This window comes from Colobus angolensis, unplaced genomic scaffold (assembly GCF_000951035.1).
Source record: "Colobus angolensis palliatus isolate OR3802 unplaced genomic scaffold, Cang.pa_1.0 Scaffold32, whole genome shotgun sequence".
NCBI lineage: Eukaryota > Metazoa > Chordata > Mammalia > Primates > Cercopithecidae > Colobus > Colobus angolensis.
Genome location: NW_012116488.1, coordinates 104,043 through 124,078, shown reverse-complemented (window position 1 = coordinate 124,078; position 20,036 = coordinate 104,043). Strand labels below are relative to the sequence as shown.

General features: G+C 59.7%; 1 protein-coding gene across 1 annotated transcript in view; it reads left to right on the top strand.

The window, feature by feature from the left end:
* Window positions 1-20,036, top strand: part of MTA1 (metastasis associated 1) — a 51,906-nt gene that overhangs the window by 16,456 nt on the left and 15,414 nt on the right. The window contains exons 2-7 of the mRNA XM_011951375.1: window positions 4,110-4,177; window positions 11,209-11,302; window positions 15,337-15,387; window positions 16,054-16,180; window positions 16,257-16,320; window positions 19,483-19,600. Coding sequence (XP_011806765.1) covers window positions 4,110-4,177; window positions 11,209-11,302; window positions 15,337-15,387; window positions 16,054-16,180; window positions 16,257-16,320; window positions 19,483-19,600 — 522 coding nt within the window. The remainder of the gene's footprint in view (window positions 1-4,109; window positions 4,178-11,208; window positions 11,303-15,336; window positions 15,388-16,053; window positions 16,181-16,256; window positions 16,321-19,482; window positions 19,601-20,036) is intronic.

Sequence of the window (20,036 nt, the reverse complement as noted above, 5' to 3'; positions counted from 1 at the left end):
GTTTTTGAATTTTTTAAAAAATTTAAGTTATATTTAGAGATGGGGTCTCACTCTGTCACGCAGGCTTGAGTGAGTGGTACCATCATGGCTCACTGCAGCCCCAAACTCCTGGGCTTAAGCAGTCCTTCTCCTTTAGCCCCCAAGCAGCTGGGACTACAGGCACATGCTACCACACCTGCCTAATCAAAAATCATTTGTTTTTAGAGATGGGGTCTGAAACTCCTGGACTCAAGTGATCCTCCTGATTCCTTGTGTGTCTTTGGTTTTGGTATCGGGGAATGGTGTCCACACTGTCCTTTTCTGTTTTCTGGAAGAGTGGCGTAGAATTGGTGTTAATTTGGCCGGGCGCGGTGGCTCAAGCCTGTAATCCCAGCATTTTGGGAGGCCGAGACGGGCGGATCACGAGGTCAGGAGATCGAGACCATCCTGGCTAACACGGTGAAACCCCGTCTCTACTAACAGCTACAAAAAACCAGCCGGGCGAGGTGGCGGGCGCCTGTAGTCCCAGCTACCCGGGAGGCTGAGGCAGGAGAATGGCGTGAACCCAGAAGGCGGAGCTTGCAGTGAGCTGAGATCCAGCCACAGCACTCCAGCCTGGGTGGCAGAGCGAGATTCCGTCTCAAAAAAAAACAAAAAAAAGAATTGGTGTTAATTTTTCCTTAAATGTTTGATAGACTTTGCCAATGAAGCCATCTGGGCCTAGGGTTTTTGTTGCTGTATTTCTGTAGTGTGAATAGGGTTACCTGTTTCTTCTTGAATGAGCTTTGATGTTTATATCTTTCAACCAATTGGTTCATTCCATTTAAGTTGTCAAATTGTCTGGCATAAAATCCTCCATAATATTCCTTATACCCCTTCTTGTGTCAGTAGGATCTGCAGTGATGTCCCATCTGTCATTCCTGACGTTGGTTACTTCTGGCTTCTCTCTTTGTTTCTTTGTCAGTCTGGCTATAGATTTCAGTTATTGATCTTGTTAATAACTAACTTGTAGGCTGGGTGTGGTGGCTCATGCCTGTAATCCCAGCACTTTGGGAGACTGAGGCAGGTGGATCACCTGAGGTCAGGAGTTTGAGACCAGCCTGGCCAACATGGTGAAACCCGGCCTCTACTAAAAATACAAAAATTAACTGGGCGTGGTGGTGGGCTCCTATAATCCTGGCTACTTGGGAGGTTGAGGCAGAAGAGTCAATTGAACCCAGGAGGCGCAGAGGTTGCAGTGAGCCTCAATCGCACCATTGCACTCCTGCCTGGGCAACAGGAGCGAAACTCTGTCTCAAACAAACACCCAGCTTTTGGTTCCTTTGATATTTTCACCTCTACTATTTTTGTTTCACATTATTTTCACTCTATCATTTCCTGCCTTCTTGCTTTATTTGTCCGTTTATTAGAGCATAATTTACATTCAGTACAATTCCTTTTACGTGTACAGTTCTGTGAATTTTGGAAGTCCATAGTCATGTCGTCGTACCACAGTCATGATACAGAACAGTTCCCAAGTTCCCTGCATGTTCTCTTATCTTCCACGCCTTGGTTTTCCTGCGCCAGCAGCTTGTAGGTGGCCCCACTGCATGCAGCCGTCGCCACCTCCCCCGAGTGGGCCTTCGGGTGCTGCAGGCCCTGTGCTACCAGGGGGCTTCACTCCTGGCCCCGGCCAAGGAGTCTTCCATCAAGTGGACGGACCCCACCTTGTCTGTCTTTCCTCACTTAAGGGACATTTTTCCTCCAGTTTTTGGCAAGTTTGGTGCATTGTTTTGGATTTAATTTGTTTATCTGGTTTCTTGGAGTGAAAAGTTAGACCGTTGATTTGAGACCTTTTTTGAAAAAAAATTTGAGGTATCTACATGTGATGAAATCCACCAATTTTAGCCAGGCACGGTGGCTCATGCCTGTAATCCCAGCACTTTGGGAGGCCAAGGTGGGCAGATCACGAGGTCAGGAGATCGAGACCATCCTGGCTAACACAGTGAAACCCCGTCTCTACTAAAAATATAAAAAATTAGCCGGACGTGGTGGCTGACACCTGTAGTCCCAGCTACTCGGGAGGCTGAGGCAGGAGAATGGCGTGAACCCACCTGGGAGGTGGAGCTTGCAGTGAGCCGAGATCGCGCCACTGCACTCCAGCCTGGGCAACAGAGTGAGACTCCGTCTAAAAAAAAAAGAAAGAAAGAAATCCACCAATTTTGAGTATGTGATTCAGTGAATTGTAGCGTTTTCACAGCATTGCCCAAGCATGGCCACATCCTGCATTCTGAACACTCTGTAACGCTGACACAGATTTGCAGGCCTCCTGTCACTTCTGCAGGCTTTTCTGCAGGGAACGCTCACTGCTGTGCGTGTCCCCGGGCACCGAGGCTGTGTCCCTCTGGACTCGCCATGCTCCTAGCCCCTTGTCCTGTGGAGCTCTGTGTGGGCGTAGCCTCATCTGATCGGCTGGTTTGCTCAGGCAGCACGGGGGGCTCAGAAGCCACACGCACAGGCGTGACTTTGCACATGGGTGCCCACACAGGTGCATCCTCGCAGGTGTGCACCCACAGGTGCATCATGGGTGCGTCCTCACGGGTGTGTGCGTGCAGGTGCATCATGGGTGCGTCCTCACGGGTGTGTGCGTGCAGGTGCATCATGGGTGCATCCTCACGGGCGTGTGCGTGCAGGTGCATCATGGGTGCGTCCTCACGGGCGTGTGCGTGCAGGTGCATCATGGGTGCGTCCTCACGGGCGTGTGCGTGCAGGTGCATCATGGGTGCGTCCTCACGGGTGTGTGCGTGCAGGTGCATCATGGGTGCATCCTCACGGGTGTGTGCGTTCAGGTGCATCATGGGTGCGTCCTCATGGGCGTGTGCGTGCAGGTGCATCATGGGTGCGTCCTCACGGGTGTGTGCCTGCTGATGCGTCCTGACGGGTGTGTCATGGGTGTGTCCTGACGGGTGTGTCCTGACAGGTGTGTGCCTGCAGGTGCGTCCTCACGGGCGTGAGCCTGCAGGTGTGTGCCAGCAGCAGGAGGGAGATACTCTCCAGGCCCCTCCACAGGGTCCTCGCAGCACAGGTTTGGCCTCCATGTGGACAGATGGGCTGAGCTTTTTTGGTGCTGGTCTTGCTGCATTTTGCTGAATCCCAGGCCTGTGTGGGCCTCTGGGCTGATCCCAGCTGAGACAGGCCTCCTGCTCAGTCCTCCCTGCAGAGCTGGTGCAGGGTGGGCTGGCGTGGGTACTCGTGGTGCTGGTTCATGAGGACGCGGCCTTGCTGCCTCCCAAGCTGAGCCCCTGCAGCGGCCCCAGGAGGCCTGGAGCATCGGGGTGTCAGCACCACCAGCCTGGACTTCCCTGGGCCTTCCAGAGTAAGCCTCTGGGCTCCGGAAGATTCAGTGGCTCTGCGTGTGTGGAGCTGGTGAGAAGGCTGGAGGGCCCCATGGTGTCATCGCTGAGGGAAGTGGCGTACTCACCTGATGGCCGGTCTCGGGGCACTCCCAGTGCCTGCTGCCTGTTGCTGTCCCTGAGCTCTGGTGAGGGTGACCTGTCATTCCTGAAGCAACTCTGCCCCGTCTCTGAGCCTGCCTGGGCCCAGGAAGCCCCAGCTGTGTTCTCTGTGTAGTCGCTGCTGTTGGTTTTGGAGGGAAAGATGGGGACCGCTGTGGGCAGGGCTGGGGGCTGGTGGTGGCCACGTGGCTCTGAGGGTGCAGCATCCAGGCTGGCTGCTGCCAGTGGGAAGGTGTCCCAGGGCTCCTGGCAGGGTCTGGGCAGTGCTGGAGCTGGGCTTTGTCTGGGAAGCTGCCACCTGGCCCCCACAGCTTCCCCAAGAAGGGCCTGAGCCTTTGGGGGCGGCTGGCGTCTGTGAGGATCCGGCATGGGGGCTGCTGGCTCCTGCTGGGAATGGCCCCTCCTGCTGCGTCTCCCTGGCCCTGACCCAGCCTGTCAGTCCATTCTGGTTGCAGCCACCCCTCCCTGATGGTGTGGGGGCTTCGCTTCCTCTGTTTGTTCCTCGCCTGGGGGAGCAGAGGTGGGGGTGGTGACACTGCCCTGCCTGAGCCCCGAGGCTCTGGGCAGCGGGGGATGGCCTGGGTCTGGCCTTTGGTGCCACAGGTGACCCTCTGCTCTGTCTGTTGCTGTTTGCAGACTATGTCTACTTCGAGAACTCCTCCAGCAACCCATACCTGATCCGGAGGATCGAGGAGCTCAACAAGGTACTGGGTGGCCCTGGCGTGGCTGCAGGGGGTAGTGGCTGGGGGCTGCACCAGCTCCTGCCCTGTGGGTGGCCCCCTTTTGGGGCTGACCTTGGACTGGCCACTGTGCAGGCCCTTCGGTGACTCCGTCCACTGTCACCGGCGCCCTGGCCCCTCCTTGGAGAAACTGAGCGAGGGGCCTGGTGGCTTCGTGCAGGACCCAGTGCGGCTGCCCTGAGCTGCCTGCCCAGTCCACACTTGGTCTGTGGGCGCTGAGTCCCCTGAAGATGCCAGCGTCCCCTGGGGAGCCTGAGCAGCATGGCATGATTCTGAAACCAACCGAAGGCTGCAGGAAGCCACACTCGGTGCCCCTGCCCTGCCCAGCTCCCGGCAGCCAGCCCTGCAGGGCTGTGAGCTCTGCCCCGACCCCTGAGGTGTCTGCGTGGCTGGGGGCGCCCTCCCTGGTCACTCAGCCAGCCCTTGCTCCCACCTGGTTTGTGTCTGCCATGAGTCCTCGGCAGGTGCTTGCTGTTTGATTGGGGACATGGTTGTGCCCATGCATTGAGCCTGGCAGCACCAGATCCTTCCTGGGGGGTGGTGACACACGGACCTCTCAGCCCCAGCTACTCCTGGCCTCCACTGCCTCGGCACAGCCTCCGTCCCGTCGGCTTGGGAGACAGAGCTGCAGATGGCTGTGGAGGTGCGGGGCACCCGCCCACCCTGAGAGCCTTCTCGCTGTCCTCAGGGATGGGGGTGGGTACCCGGCCTCCCTTCTCCTCCTGGTTGAAGACTTTCTAAGGGTGTTGAGGGAGGGCAGGTCATCCCCACTAGTGGACACGTGGTTCCAGCAGAGAGTGGGGTGGGGTGCTAGGTGCTTCACAGACCTCTCTGTGCCTGCCTGCAGGGCTCCGAGCCCCCGAACCCCTGGAGCCAGTGGCCTGATGGCTGCCTTCTCCTAGGAGCCCCGCCCACTCCACAGGCCTGGGGCACCGGCCCTTGGCGTTCCGTGCTGGATGCTGCAGGCTTACCTGTGAGAAGCTGCCTTCCTGGACATCAGGCTTGGTGGCAGCGGTGATGTGGGATTCTTGGAATCAGAGGGGACAGGGTGGGGAAGGTCAGCACGCCACCTCTGACGTAGCCATACTGGGCTCTGGGCTTCCCTGGCTGTGCTTGTCGAGGGCCATTCCCTGCGGCATCTGCCACCACCTGGGGTCGAGGAGCGTGGGGTGTGACGTCTGCTCCCCTGCAGCTTCCTGGGAGGTCTGAGAGGCAGGTCTGTTTGGTGGAGGCACGGGCAACGATCCGGGTGTCCTCTGAGTCCATCTCACTGCCCCTGCTGGGCAGGGCCTGCCCGCCTGCAGAGCAAGGCCACTTGGACTCTGGGTACTGCTGGAACGGGCGCTGCTGCCGTGGCTGGGCCTCCCGAGTGCGGGGCTGGAACGGGCGCTGCTGCCGTGGCTGGGCCTCCCGAGTGCGGGGCTGGAACGGGCGCTGCTGCCGTGGCTGGGCCTCCCGATTGCGGGGCTGCACTTTACACATCACAGCATGCGGACTGTAGGGAAACTGAGGTGCAGAGGGAGGTTCCTCAGCTGAGTTGAACCGTGGCTTGGGGAGGCCCTGGGTCCCTCCTGGTCCGTGTAGTGGAGGGGCGGCTGGCAGACGGCGCTGCTGGCTCCACACAGCCAGCTGGCAGGCAGCCTGGGGCGGGAGGCTGCAGTGCCTCCGTGGGCGCCTGGCTGAGTGCCACTGCTGGGAGGTGCCACTGCTGAGAGGTGCCACTGTCGGGAAGGTTCCCTCGTGCCGCTTCTGGCTTCCATGTGCAGATGGTAGACTGCAGGCGTGTGCAGGTGGGGGCTGGCTTCCGGCCCTTTGGCGATGTTCAGGTACAGATGTAGCATTGCGCACACTCAGAGCTGTCCCCTTCGTCCTAGCACTCCCTCCTCCTCAGGGCCAGGGCCACATGGCCTGGACACTTGCCGTCTCTGGGTAGGACACCAGCCTGTGAGGGGCACGACTGCTCTCTCAGACAGTTCAGGCAACCGACCCAGACGCTCACCGTGTGGATAAGAGCCCGTGGGCCTGCAACACAGCGTGGCCGGTGCCCTCCACAGCAGGGAGCTCCAGGCGGGGCTTCCAGGTGGGCGCAGCTGGTTGAGTACAGACCTCCCCTCTGTTCCCTGGCCTGAACGCCCCCTCAAATAACAAGAAAGGGGTGCTGGAACTCTGCACCCACAGGGCAATGAAGGTGGGAGAGGAGGCGCCACTGGGAGGTGTGGGCACAGCTCGGAAGGCAGCCAGCTGGATTGGGCAACCTGAGAGGCCCCGGCCCTGGCCCTGGTCAGGGTCGGGAGAACAGGAACCATGCTGACGTGCGCCTGGCAGTGCAGAAGACAGGTGGAAGACCCGTCTGGGCGTCAGGTGAACCTGCAGAACCCTTCGCTGGGCTGGAGCCGTGGACTCAGAGGACCCAGATTTGGGGCACTAGGCCCAGGCCAGCACGGTTCATGCGGGGGCTGCACGTGGGGGTCACCTGGCTCATGGGCTGTCCTCTGGTGGGCCCCCGTGCCCCTCTTGCCTCCTTGGCTCCCAGGACCCCAGCGGCCAGACTTCTAAAGCCCACAGACCCAGCTGCTGGCATCAGGGACCCAACAGGATGCCCACTACCCCAGTGCCCATGGGTGCAGTGCATGCAGTGAGCTGTCCAGCACCTGGGAGGCTCCCAGTGACCAAAAGTCGCAAGATGGTTGGGGAGGGCTTTTGACATGAAGATCAGTCGGCACACGTGAAAATGGAACTCAGGGCCGGGTGCCGGACTCAGCCGGTAACTCCAGCACAGGGAGGCTGAGGCGGGTGGACCACGGGGTCAGGAACTCAGGGCCGGGCGCGGGGACTCAGCCGGTAACCCCAGCACGGGGAGGCCGAGGCGGGTGGACCGTCAGGTCAGGAGATCGAGACCAGCCTGGCTAACTCGGTGAAACTCCATCTACTAAAAATACAAAAAACTAGCCGGGCGCGGTGGCGGCGCCTGTAGTCCCAGCTACTCGGGAGGCTGAGGCAGGAGAATGGCGTGAACCCGGGAGGCGGAGCTTGCAGTGAGCCGAGATCGCAGCACTGCACTCCAGCCTGGGCGACAGAGCGAGACTCCATCTCAAAAAAAAAAGAAAAAAGAAAAAAATGGAACTCAGAGGAAGGGCCAGTGCAGAGAACAGAAGGAAACTAAAGCAAAACAAAGCCCATGAATGTTCTCAGAGAAAGGGAAGGGATCCATCCTGGGATGTGGTCAGATGAGAGGAAAGCTCTTGACACTTGGGTTAGGAGAAGTAACAGATGGAATGAAAGGACCAGGTGATAAAGTTGAGGATATCGCCCAGAAGACGGGGCAAAAACACAAAGAAACTAGGAGAGAAAAAAAGTCAGACAATCAGTCCATTGGTCCGATGTCCAGTTAATAGCAGAGAAGAAGGAGTCAACAAAGAAATAAAGAGGGGCCCCTTCAAGGTGTATTTAAACTGTTAGAACATGGGAGAAGAAATGCATTTAGAGAAAAAGTGGGTCACATACAAAGCCCTGGAGTCAAACCCCACTTTGCCTTTCGGCAGCCACGTTCGGGTGTGGAGGCTCCGGGCCCAGCCAAGCTCCATCTCCGGGAAGGCAGATGAGTGAGGTTTCCTGACTGAGGCCTCGGAGTGCACCCCTCCACGCCTTTCCACCACGAGGAAGGTGCACGTTCCTCCCGCCCAGGAGGACCCAGTCCCCGGTGCGGGTAGCCAGCAGGGTGGACGACAGCTCTGGGAGGGTCTCCCGGGAGCCCTGATTGAGCCCTTTCCCTTCAGGAGCTCTGCTGCCGAGCACTTTAGGGAAGAATCAGCGATGATTCCATGAAAAACTAGGCACGTGGAGAAAATGAGATGATTGTTAACCTCAGGAAGCAAAGCTGTTCAAAGGAAGAAAAGAAAGAATGGCCTAGTGCGGCCTCACCACCTTTACCTGTGTGTGCAGGAGTGCCTCAGAACAGACCCTGAGCATGACTGAATCCACCGTGTGCAGGGACACGACAGACCAGACCCCGAGCGTGACTGAATCCACCGTGTGCAGGGACACGACAGACCAGACCCCGAGCGTGACTGAATCCACCGTGTGCAGGAACACGACAGAACAGACCCCGAGCGTGACTGAATCCACACAGTGATCCTGGAGAGTGGGGTGCATGTGTGGGAATGGGAGGCCTGGCCTGAGGCTCCGGGCTGGTGGGAACCTGAATGTGGAAGAGCCTGGCCCCACGGTCCCGGCTGCCCAGACGGGGCGGCTGCAGTTATGTGTCCCGCAGTGTTCATGGCTTGCTATGTGACACTGGATGGTCTGTGTGTGTCCCTGTGATAAAATGTGGATGTAACCTGTGCTGGAGTATGTCAGGGACACAGGAGCCAATAGAGCGAGAACCCAGCGGCCAGAGTGGGGACAGCTCCACCTGCAGGAGGGGTCAGGCCACGCTGGATTGTGACTTGAAGCAGAACGTGGCGGTCCTGGGTTCACACCACCGTAGTGAGCAGATGCGGATCCGAAGGGGAGAGGAGATGCACGTCCCAAGCAGAGGAATTCCACCCTCGAGAACGCCCTGCTTCCGGGCAGGCTGTGCAGAGCAACTGAGCACTTTTCTCTTGATTCTTTCTTTTTTGTTGTTTTTTTGAAACAAGGTCTTGCTCTCTTGCTCAGGCTAGCGTGTAGTGGCACGATCTCAACTCACTGCAGCCTTGACCTCCCGGGCTTAAGTGACCCTCTCTCCTCAGCTTCCCAAGTAGCTGGGACTACAGGCGCACACCACTGCATCCGGTTAATTTTTTTTTTTTTTTCTGAGACAGAGTCTCGCTTTGTTGCCCCGACTGGAGTGCAGTGGCGCGATCTCAGCTCACTGCAAGCTCCGCCTCCCGGGTTCCCACCATTCTCCTGCCTCAGCCTCCCGAGTAGCTGGGACTACAGGTGCCGCCACCACACCTGGCTAATTTTTTGTATTTTTAATAGAGACGGGGTTTCACCAAGTTAGCCAGGATGGTCTCGATCTCCTGACCTTGTGATCCACCCGCCTTGGCCCCCCAAAGTGCTGGGATTACAGCATCTGGTTAATTTTTTTTTTTTTTTTTTTGAGATGGAGTCTCGCTCTGTCGCCCGGGCTGGAGTGCAGTGGCCGGATCTCAGCTCACAGCAAGCTCCGCCTCCCGGGTTCACGCCATTCTCTTGCCTCAGCCTCCCGAGTAGCTGGGACCACAGGCGCCCGCCACCTCGCCCGGCTACTTTTTTGTAGTTTTTAGTAGAGACGGGGTTTCACCGTGTTAGCCAGGATGGTCTCGATCTCCTGACCTCGTGATCCACCCGTCTCGGCCTCCCAAAATGCTGGGATTACAGGCTTGAGCCACCGCGCCCGGCCACATCTGGTTAATTTTTTAAAAAACATTTTGTAGAGACGAGGTTTCACCACGTTGCCCAGGCTGGTCTCGAACTCCTGGGAGTGAGCCACCGCACCCAGCCCATTTATAACATTAAACCAGATTAACTCTAATAAAAGTGGCCAGGCACCATGGCTTACTCCTGTAATCCTAGGACTTTGGGAGGCCAAGGCGAGCAGACTGCTTGAGTCCAGGAGTTCAAGATTACCTTGAGCAACATGGTGAAACCCTGTCTCTACAAAAAATTTAAAAATTAGGTTGGCCGGGTACGGTGGCTCAGGCCTGTAATCCCAGCACTTTGGGAGGCCGAGGTGGGTGGATCATGAGGTCAGGAGATCGAGACCATCCTGGCCAACATGGTAAAACCCCGTCTCTATTTAAAATACAAAAATTAGCCAGGTGTGGTGGCGGGCGCCTGTAGTCCCAGGTACTTCAGGAGGCTGAGGCAGGAGAATGGCGGGAACCCGAGAGGCGGAGCTTGCAGTGAGCCGAGATTGCGCCACTGCACTCCAGCCTGGGCGACAGAGCGAGACTCCGTCTCAAAAAAAAAAAAAGCCTGGCATGGTGTAATTGGACTGTAGTCCCAGGAGATGGAGGCTGCAGTGACCTGAAATCACACCGCTGTACTCTAGTCTGGGCAACAGAGTGAGACCCTATCTCAAAAAATTAAAAAGTTATGTGAGACTGGGCGCTGTGGCACACCTGTAATCCCAGCACTTTGTGGGGCTAAGGCAGGCAGATTGCTGGAGGTCAGGGGTTCCAGACCAGCCTGGCCAACATGGCAAAATCCCGTCTCTACTAAAAATACAAAAATTAGCTGGACGTGGTGGCTCATGCTTGTAATCTCAGCTACTTGGGAGGCTGAGGCAGGAGAATCCCTTGAACCCAGGAGGCGGAGGTTGCAGTGAGCCAAGATCACGCCACTGCACTCCAGCCTGGGTGACAGAGTGAGACCCCATCTCAAAAAAAAAAGTTATGAATGGTAGTCCATGAGGCACTTGTACCGTAGTTAGAATCACAGCACAATTCTTGAGGTCACAAATATGTTATAAAAACTCGTTCCAAAGACATACCTTCTTCTGCGGTGGCATTTTACAGCAGTCTTGACTCGGAGACATTCGTCAGCCAGGCCAGGTGGGGGCGCCTGTGGCTGCTCCAGGAGGGTAATGGGAGGGCTGGTCCCACACGGGGGTCCACGCTGCATCCGCCGCTCCGGCTGTGGCTGCACAGCTCACCCGAGAGGGACTGGGATAGCTGGGCGTGGGCTCCCAGGAGCTGACTGAGGTCCTGCCCAGTGTGGCGGGGCCTTTTCCTCACTGGGACCCTGGTGTTCTCAGATGGTACACTGGGGTCTGGAAGGGAGGGAGGGTGGAGACACAGGTTGAAGTTGGGTGCGCATGCCCACCTTCTCCCCCGGGATAGACCCATGGGCGTCCAGAGCTGCAGGATTGGCTCCATTTGTGAAGTGCCCTCCTGGAGTCCTGAGGGGTAGTGTGGTGACGCCCGGCCCGCAGTCCTGGGACGGCAGGGGCCGGCCTTGGAGCCCCTCCCGGGAGCGGTGCAGCCCGGGTTTGGTCGCGTTTCTCAGATGCCCCTGCCTTGCTGTTACAGACGGCCAATGGGAACGTGGAGGCCAAGGTGGTGTGCTTCTACCGGAGGCGGGACATCTCCAGCACCCTCATCGCCCTGGCCGACAAGCACGCAAGTGAGTCCGGCCTTCCCCGGGGTGCCTGCCTGGCGGGAGGGTCGGCCGGGGAGGGCTAGCGGGGTCCTTCTTCCCTAGGGTCCATCCTCGGGGTCCTGGCCTCGTGGGGCCACCCTCTGCCCGACTTGCTCTGGCCTCTCTTTTTCTCCCTTCCACGGTGGGTGGGGGTGTCCTGGCCCCGTTTCCTCGGGGGCTGGGCGAATGAAGTCCTCACAGGCCTCTCCGGAGCAGTGTGTTCCTCACTGGCATCCTCTGTGAGCTTGTCATGGGGTGTGCCTGGGTGTGGGCATCATTGGTTGAGGCTTCTTTTTTTCTTTTATGATGACTTCTGGAGGCTTTTCAGGCTGGTGGGACCCTGCTGCCCGCACCTGCCAATGTCTCTCGCCTTTTAATTTTGTGAAGAGGCTTCTGTTGGCATTCCGAGTAGTGTTTTCAGGAACGCCGTCCTCTCCTTATTCTTTACAATTCAAACCCAAATTCAGTAAACTGGCTGGAAGGGGCTGCTGTGGCCAGCACAGTGTATGGGAGGAAGCTACTGGCTGCATGGGGATGCCCTCAGCCTTGGGGGGGGCCCTGCTCCTCCCCTGGGAACGTACTCACAGGTGATGGAGTCTCCCGCACCGGGGGACGTCGACTTCAGAGCCAGGAGCCAGAGGCACCCCCACGCCCTCCACACGCTACTGACACAGGGCCTGCCGGGCTGGGCCCACCTGCACCAGACACTGTGGTGCCCCCACTGAGGCCTCTCGTGTCGGTGGGGGCAGGCGCGAGGGCTGTTTTTGGCTTCTGCCCTGACACATCACCTGGGGTGGGATTTGAGCCCAGGCTGAGGCTGTGGTCTGTAGGGTGACATTTCCCAGTAGGTGAGGCATGTGACTGCCCGAGTACCTGTGTTGCTGGGGTGGGCCAAGGTCCCACCTGTAGCCTCCTATGACCCCTAATGGGGTGAGGTCCAGGGACTGTGGATTGGCAGTGGGTCAGGTGGGAGGACCCTGACATCTTCTGCCCCTGTCCCAGTGCTGTGGGTGAGGGGCAGGAAGCCAGCCCAAGCAACCTCCCCCTGCCCTGGGAGGGGCTTAGGGACAGGACAGACCATCCTGCCACCGATGCCTTGTTCCTGAGCCTTTGCTGGGAGTCCGCCAGGGCAGGCGCTTGTGGAAGGAAGGGTCCCTTAACCCCACTGCCTTGCCCACCGGACAGCTTTCCTCGGCACCCAGTGGATGCGGACGTGAGCTGCCCTGGGGCAGTGCAGCTGGGCTGGGCCCCTGAGCCTGGGTCCACTCTGGACACCGGGCTGTGGGGCCTGTGGTGGCCCAAAGGGAGCTGCCAGTTGACCATGGGCTTTCTCTGGCTTCGTGAGGAACTGGAACCTCCTAGCTCTCTGCTCAGAGGAGGGGAGCATTCAAGGTGGGGCATGGTGACCCTTGGCCTCTGACCTCAAAGCCTGCCTACTCCACTGGCGCGTGCTCCAGGCACCAAGGAGGAGAGCTGGGGGTGTTGGAAGTCCACAGGCTGTACATTCTGCAGGGGCGTCTGGTGCGGCCCTTGGCCCTGCAGGTGCTGCACACCAGCCAGCAGCACAGCTGGTGGTTCTTGGTGTTGGGGGTTGACCTGTGTCAACTCCGCAGGGAGCGGGAGAAGCCGTGGTGGGGAGCGGGCCGGCGCTGGAGAAGCCGTGGTGGGGAGCAGGCCGGCGCTGGAGAAGCCGTGGTGGGGAACGGGCCGGCGATGGAGAAGCCGTGGTGGGGAGCGGGTCGGCGCTGGAGAAGCAGTAGTGGGGAACGGGCTGGTGATGGAGAAGCCGTGGTGGGGAGCGGGCTGGCGCTGGAGAAGCCGTGGTGGGGAACGGGCTGGTGATGGAGAAGCCGTGGTGGGGAGCGGGCCGGCAATGGAGAAGCAGTGCCCAAGCTAAGTGGCCGCAGTGTGGCCCTGCCAGTCTGTGTGGCCTGGGGAGTCAGGCGCCACCGTTGAGTTGTGCATGTTTGTGGCTGGCCCAGGGCGTGTCCTGTCTCTGTCCTCTGGCACCTGGGAGCACAGTGTCCCTGCTCCAGACAGTCTGTATCAGTGGTTTTTTAGGGTACTGTGGCCCCCTTTCCTGAGGTTCTGCTCTCAGACACCCCAGAAGATGGCCTTTTGCTAGGAGGGCCCCAGAAGGGGACTCCAGACATAATGTGATTGGAGGTATCAGAGGCAGGTTTTCTGGAAGGGCCTCGTCGGGGCTGGTGGGACTGGGCAGAGAGCAGCAGTGTCCCAGCTCAAGCATTAGCCCCCCCAGGTGCCCAGCACAGCCCCTTTGGACGGTGCTCCCTGGAAAGCTGCGTGGCGGCCCCTCTGCGGGGTGTTCCTGTGAACTGACAGCCCAGCTGCAGGGAGCAGGCGTCATGAGTGACGGGTCTGCCGCTGGGCCAGGGGCTCGGAGCGCAGCCCCACTCTTGCTGGTGACTGGGCCTTGCGGTGATCCTGCAGGGCCCACATCCCCCGGGGTTATGTACATCTGTGCGTTTCTCCTGCTCGCTCTGTGAGCTCATGGCAGCCAGGGTGAGGCCCCCAGCTGATCCCAGGGACAGGTGTGAGGACACTCTGGGAGGCCTCTGGCTCTTCCACGTCACTGCCTCCACGCAGTCCCTGCTGTGCAGGCCTCAGGGTGGAGGGTAGACACCCGCCAGGCTGCACTGCGGCCCCTGCGGCGGAGAAGGCCTCACCCCGGCAGGCTGTGAGCATGAAGCCTTTTACAGACAGAACGACGGGGAGAGGGGAACGTCCCTCCTCAGAGCCCCCCAGAGCAGGTGTGGGGGCCCTGGAGACCACAGCCTAGAGGGGGTGTGAGGACACAGCCTGGGCCTAGTCCTGAGCCTGGGGCTGCCATTCCCTGGGCCTCATGCTTAGGGGTGTATCCAGGGTCCGAGGGAGGGTTCGGAGTGTGGGCGGTGCAGGGTGCACTGGCCAGCCCCGCCTCCCGCCTGGGTGTTTCTGCCTGTTGAGGGCCTCCTGAGGAGCCGCAGGCCTACTTCGCCCACATCTCCGACAGGCTGCATCCTGCAGCCCTGTTCTGCTGATCGGGGCACTGGTGAGATGGGAGTCTCAGAGTCACTGTGGGCTTCTCTCCAGGCTGGGTCGGTGCTCTGACGGGGCCTGGCATAGGGCGGGTGTGAATGAAAGCCAGCCTCTGGTCTGGGATGGTGTGTGGGCCTCTGGGCCCTGGGGATTTCTGAGTTGAGGGTGGAGTTTGCTTGTAGGGCCCCAGGAGTGGGAGCGAGTGAGGTGTGTTTGCCTGGGATGCTGGGACTGGGACTATCCTGGTCGGCCCTGCCCTGTTCTATGGACCGGGGGGAGGTGAGGCTCAGCAGGCAGACACCCCAGGCTTCTGAGGCCCAGATAGGGCCCGCCCAGAACAGGCCCAGCATGGCTGCTCCCAGCCTCAATCTGGGAGTGCGCCTGGCAGTGCCCAGAGGAGCCGGGACTTCCTGCAGGCACCACAAGGGGGCCGCAGAGAGCGAGCAGCCCGGCTGGCTGTGGTCTGGTCTGGGGACCTCGGGCTCAGAGAGCCGGCAGGATGCTGAGCGGGATGAGTGGCCCACTGGCGGCCGGTGCTGGGTGTGCGAGGGGACGGTGGGGAGCACCACTGCACACCCCCGTTTTGGGTGTTATAAGAACCCTACTTGGGTTCCTAGCACAGGGCAGGAATGCCCATGCTGCTGGCCCACAGCCGGCCCCGGCCTCATCTGGACAGCCTGTTCTGGGAAGCTGCAATGGAGTGAGAGCAGGGGTGGTCGCTGGACAGGGGCCCTCCACAGCCAGGCTTGTCTGGGCTCTTCCCAAAGAGGCTTGGCACCGGGTGGGTGGCGGCCAAAGTGGGGGGACGTTGAGGCCCAGATGATCTTCATCCGGGTGGTCTTCACACCCCACCGGGAGGCCTGTGGCCCCCGTTCTGCCCTGCCCCCTGGTGGCACAGCCCTCGGTCCGGGCCCTGGGCAGGGAGCAGGTCGCTGCTCTGCGCTGACCGTGCTGCCGGGTGCTGTCTGTCTGTTATATAGCCCTGTCAGTCTGCTATAAGGCCGGACCGGGGGCGGACAACGGCGAGGAAGGTAAGAGCCGGCCTCCGCAAGGAGGGCGTCCTCCTGTCTGTGTCCCTGGGCTGGGAGCGGCAGCGCCGCTGAGGGACAGCGTTTGGGCGGGCCGCCTGCATGCCTGCGCTGGCCGGACCAGCTGAGGAGGGGCCCTCCCTTGTGTCCGGCCCACAGCCCAGCCTTGGTGCAGCCCCGGCCTGAGGGTGACCTGCTGGTGTGGGAGGTCTGTGGTGGGCTGTGTGGGGCTGTCTGGTCACGAGATGGGGATGGACAGAGGGCAGCTGCCCCTCGCCCTCCTTGCCTGGGCACGTGGCAGCCGCCGGCTCCCCTGCTCCTCTTGGTCTTTTGTCTGCTGCTTCTGGGGCTGGCCCAGACCTTGTTCTCCCTCCTCCTTCCATCTTCATGCCCTGGGGAATCTGGGCCTTCAGGGTGCCTGGACTTAAAGGGCACATGGGCACCAGAGTGTCTGCAGGGGTACCTGCCAAGGAATTGCTGGGCTGCCATGGGGTGGGGCAGCGGGACAGTGTCCTGCAGCGGGAGGACGCGCACCTGCCAGGACGGGAGGACGCGCACCTGCCAGGACGCGGCCTCCTGTGTGCTGGCGCCGGGTGGGGCCGGTGGGGTGAGCTTTGGTTTGGCAGCGTGCATCTGCCGTGGCGCTGACAGGGGCTCCTTGTCCTTCAGGGGAAATAGAAGAGGAAATGGAGAATCCGGAAATGGTGGACCTGCCCGAGAAACTAAAGCACCAACTGCGGCATCGGGAGCTGTTCCTCTCCCGGCAGCTGGAGTCCCTGCCCGCCACGCACATCAGGTAGCCCCCGGCAGCTCCCGCCCTGGGCCCCTCGGGCTGTCCTCGCCCTTCCAGCCTGCCCGTCCTTCTTTTCCAGGGGCAAGTGCAGCGTCACCCTGCTCAACGAGACCGAATCGCTCAAGTCCTACCTGGAGCGGGAGGTGAGGCCCAGCCCGGCCTGGTCTGCTGCAGCCAGTCCCAGGCCAGTGTTTCCTCCACCCGTGACCTCTGCTGGCCTGGGCAGCGGGGACGATTTTCCCTCCTCCCTCTAGGCCCAGGCTGTTCTGGAGGGAAGCGGGGATTGCGTCCTGACAGCCACTTCCAGGTGTCCCAGTGTGCAGCTGCCCCTACTCTGTGCGTCCAGAGTTGTGGGCCAGGAGCATGGGGCTTTTTCCTCTTGCCACCGCCTCCCAGACAACCAGGGAGGGGAGGTCCCCCTGGGGAGGGTGTGGCTGAGGCATACGGGGGCAGGGGCCACCTGGGTCTTCGTAGGAGTCTTGGCTGGTCTCTCCTGGGCAATGGGCAGAGTCCTGGCAGGCCCACCTTGGGGTCACCTGTGATTATACTGTGTTACCTGCCGCATAGCATCCCCCAAGGTGTGACAACCAGAAAGTGTCTCTAGACAATGCCATACATACCTGGGAGCAGCGTCGCTGACGGACAGCAGCGGCGCTGAGGCTGCTGTGAGATGCAGCTAACGGGAGGGTTGGGTTTCCGAGGCCACGTGGGGGCAAAAACGTCTGGAGCATGTTGGTTCCCTGCAGTGCCTGTCATAGTTGCGGGGTACACCTGCCCAAGGGGCAGGCCCATCTCCGGGCCTGGGACTTGGCCTCCCACAGGCTCTGCTGCCATCTGGCTGGAGACCTGTGGCCTGAACACCCCCAGCGTGTCCAGCCAGTCCAGATGCAGGTTGCTGGATGAGGCCCCTCCCCTCCCTGTGCTCCCCTCCCTGTCCTGGGGGCTCATCTCTCTGCCGTGGCCATCGGCGCTTTGGGGTGGGCTCTGAAGGATCCAGGATGGCCACGGTGTGTCCCAAGCTCCGTCCTGTACTACTCCTGTGGCCGCAGTCCCCATTCTCACCACACAGCCTGGAAACAGGCATGAAGGACGTCAGTGGCTCAGCTCGGGCTGTGTGGTGCCCCAGGCCTTAGCTCAGAGTCATGAGCAGGCAGAGAAGAGCAGGCAGGGCTCGGCCCGGGGTCATAGCACTTGCCTGGAGCATGGGCTGGGCTCGAACCCTCTCAGGCTGCCAGACCAGCTTCCCAGAAGGCCAAGCCGCAACCTGCTGGGCGTGAGCAGAGGCTGTGGGGGTTGCCGTAAATGCTTCCACTCGGGAAGGAGGAGTGCCCTTATTGACAGAGCCACACAGAGAGGGTGAGGCCGCAGAAATGTCTCTGTGGATGCAGAAAATGTGTGTTAGCAAGAAAGGCCCATGAGGAAGCAGCAGGTGCAGTGACGAGCCTGTATGCATTGCATCAGCCCTAGAAACGGCCGGGTGGACGCTCACGAGGGGACAAACAGGCTGCACAGGCACCCCAAAACCCTCCTGCTGCATGATGCAGCCTTTCCCCCCTTTTACTTTCTTTCTTTTTTATTGAGACAGTGTTTTCCCTCTTGTTGCCCAGGCTGGAGTGCAATGGTGTGATCTCGGCTCACTGCAACCTCTCCCTCCTGGGTTCAAGCGATTCTCCTGCCTCAGCCTCACAAGTAGCTGGGATGACAGGCGTGCGTCACCACGTCTGGCTAATTTTTAGTAGAAACGGGGTTTCACCATGTTAACCAGGCTGGTCTCGGACTGACCTCAGGTGTCATCCCTCCCACAGTGTTGGGATTACAGGCGTGAGCCTCTGCGCCCGGCCACTTCCCTCTTTTTTCTTACCTGGGGTTTCTGAACAGCCCCAACGTGGGAATTTAACGTAGCAGGCTCAGGGTGAGTACACTTAGCACCCGGCAGAAGCTTGCGCCACTGACCCCTGGGGGATAGTGCCCCTGCCTCGCCTCAAATAACCCTCACTGGTGAAGTCCTGACGAACACGGACTCACATCACAGATAAGCAGGAGTGCAGAAACATCACACAGCAGTCACAGACACACCCAGGCCCTGGCCGGTGGAGCAGTCCGGCACCAAATAGAAACCATGTGTGTGTATTAATTTAAAGAAATAGGCCGGGCGCGGTGGCTCATGCCTGTAATCCCAGCACTTTGGGAGCCCAAGGCTGGGGGAATCACTTGAGCTCGGGAGTTCCAGAGCAGCCTGGGCATCATAGTGAGACCTCAACTCTACAAAAGTAAAAAAAAATTAGCCAGGCGTGGTGGTGCGCACTTACTGTTGTCCCAGCTACTCAGAGAAGCTGAGGTGGGAGGATTGCTTGAGTCAAGAGGTGGCGGCTGCAGTGAGTCAAGATCGCATCACTGTACTCCACTTGGGTGATAGAACAAGACCCTGTCTCCAAAAAAAAAAATTATCCAGGCAGAGTAGGAGCTGAGGCTGAGCCTGGCAGCTGGCCTCTGGATAGTCGTGTCAGTTCAAGAGGATGAAGGCCCTGCTGCAGCGTGGCTCGTGGTCACACATGGAACAGGTGTCATGCTGGACTTTAAAGGTAGCTCTTGAAAGAAAAAACGCAGAGTAGCTTTCAGAATAGGTGAGAGGGAGCCAGGCACGGTGGCTCACGCCTGTAATCCCAGCGCTTTGGGAGGCCGAGGCAGGTGGATCACCTGAGCTCAGGAGTTTGAGACCAGCCTGACCAACGTGGTGAAACCGTGTTTCTACTGAAAATACAAAATATTAACCGAGTGTGGTGGCGGGTGCCTGTAATCCCAGCTACTTGGAAGGCTGAGGCAGGAGAATTGCTTGAACCCAGGAAGCGGAGGTTGCAGTGAGCCGAGATCGCGCCATTGTACTCTAGCCTGGGCAACAAGAGCGAAACTCCGCCTCAAAAAAAAAAAAAGGCAAATAAGTCATGGTGTTTGGGCTGCAGTCGTATCCACCCTGCCTTGGTAAGGGCTTGTGGAGCCTGGCCCCGCCCCTGCTGACCCTCAGCCTGTCTCCTCCGTGCAGGGTCATGGGGAAGGTGCATCCCCCGGTGACCTCGAGGCCCCGCTGTAGGCTCCTCCCAGGCATGGCCGGGAGCTGTGGGGGCTCCTGTGCCCTCCCTCTGGCGCCTGTGTCACCCTGCAGGTGCTCTGGGCAAGACTCTCCCAGCAGCCTGGCCGTGCTGACGCCTCTCTGACCCTCCCGGCAGCCCAGCCGTGCTGACGCCTCTCTGACCCTCCCGGCAGTCCGGCCACGCTGACGCCTCTCTGTCTCCTGTGCTGTTTTCCAGGATTTCTTCTTCTATTCTCTAGTCTACGACCCACAGCAGAAGACCCTGCTGGCAGATAAAGGAGAGATTCGAGTAGGAAACCGGTACCAGGCAGACATCACCGACTTGTTAAAAGAAGGTAGGGTGGGCCGCCCTGGGCACGGCGCACTGCGTCCTGTCCTGCCCTGCCAGGTGACACACTGGGCAAGAGGAGGCTGGGACATGGCCGCCATGTCAGTGACTCCTGTGTGACTGGGGGCAGCAGGTGCAGGCCTGGGCTCTGTCCACACGGGTAGTGCGTGTGGGCTGGTGTCCCGGAGCCTTCCCCCACCCACTCCTGGTGGTGTTGGGGTTCTGGGGAAGCCCCAGACCCTCAGGCAGGACGTGGTGATCAGTTGTCCCTGCACAGTGAGACCTGGTTTCCTTGTGGCAGTTGTTTTTCTTTTTCTTTTTTTTCAGATGGAGTCTCGCTCTGTTGCCCAGGCTGGAGTGCAGTGGGGTGATCTCGGCTCACTGCAACCTCCGTCTCCTGGGTTCAAGTGATTCTCCTGCCTCAGCCTCCTGAGTAGCTGGGA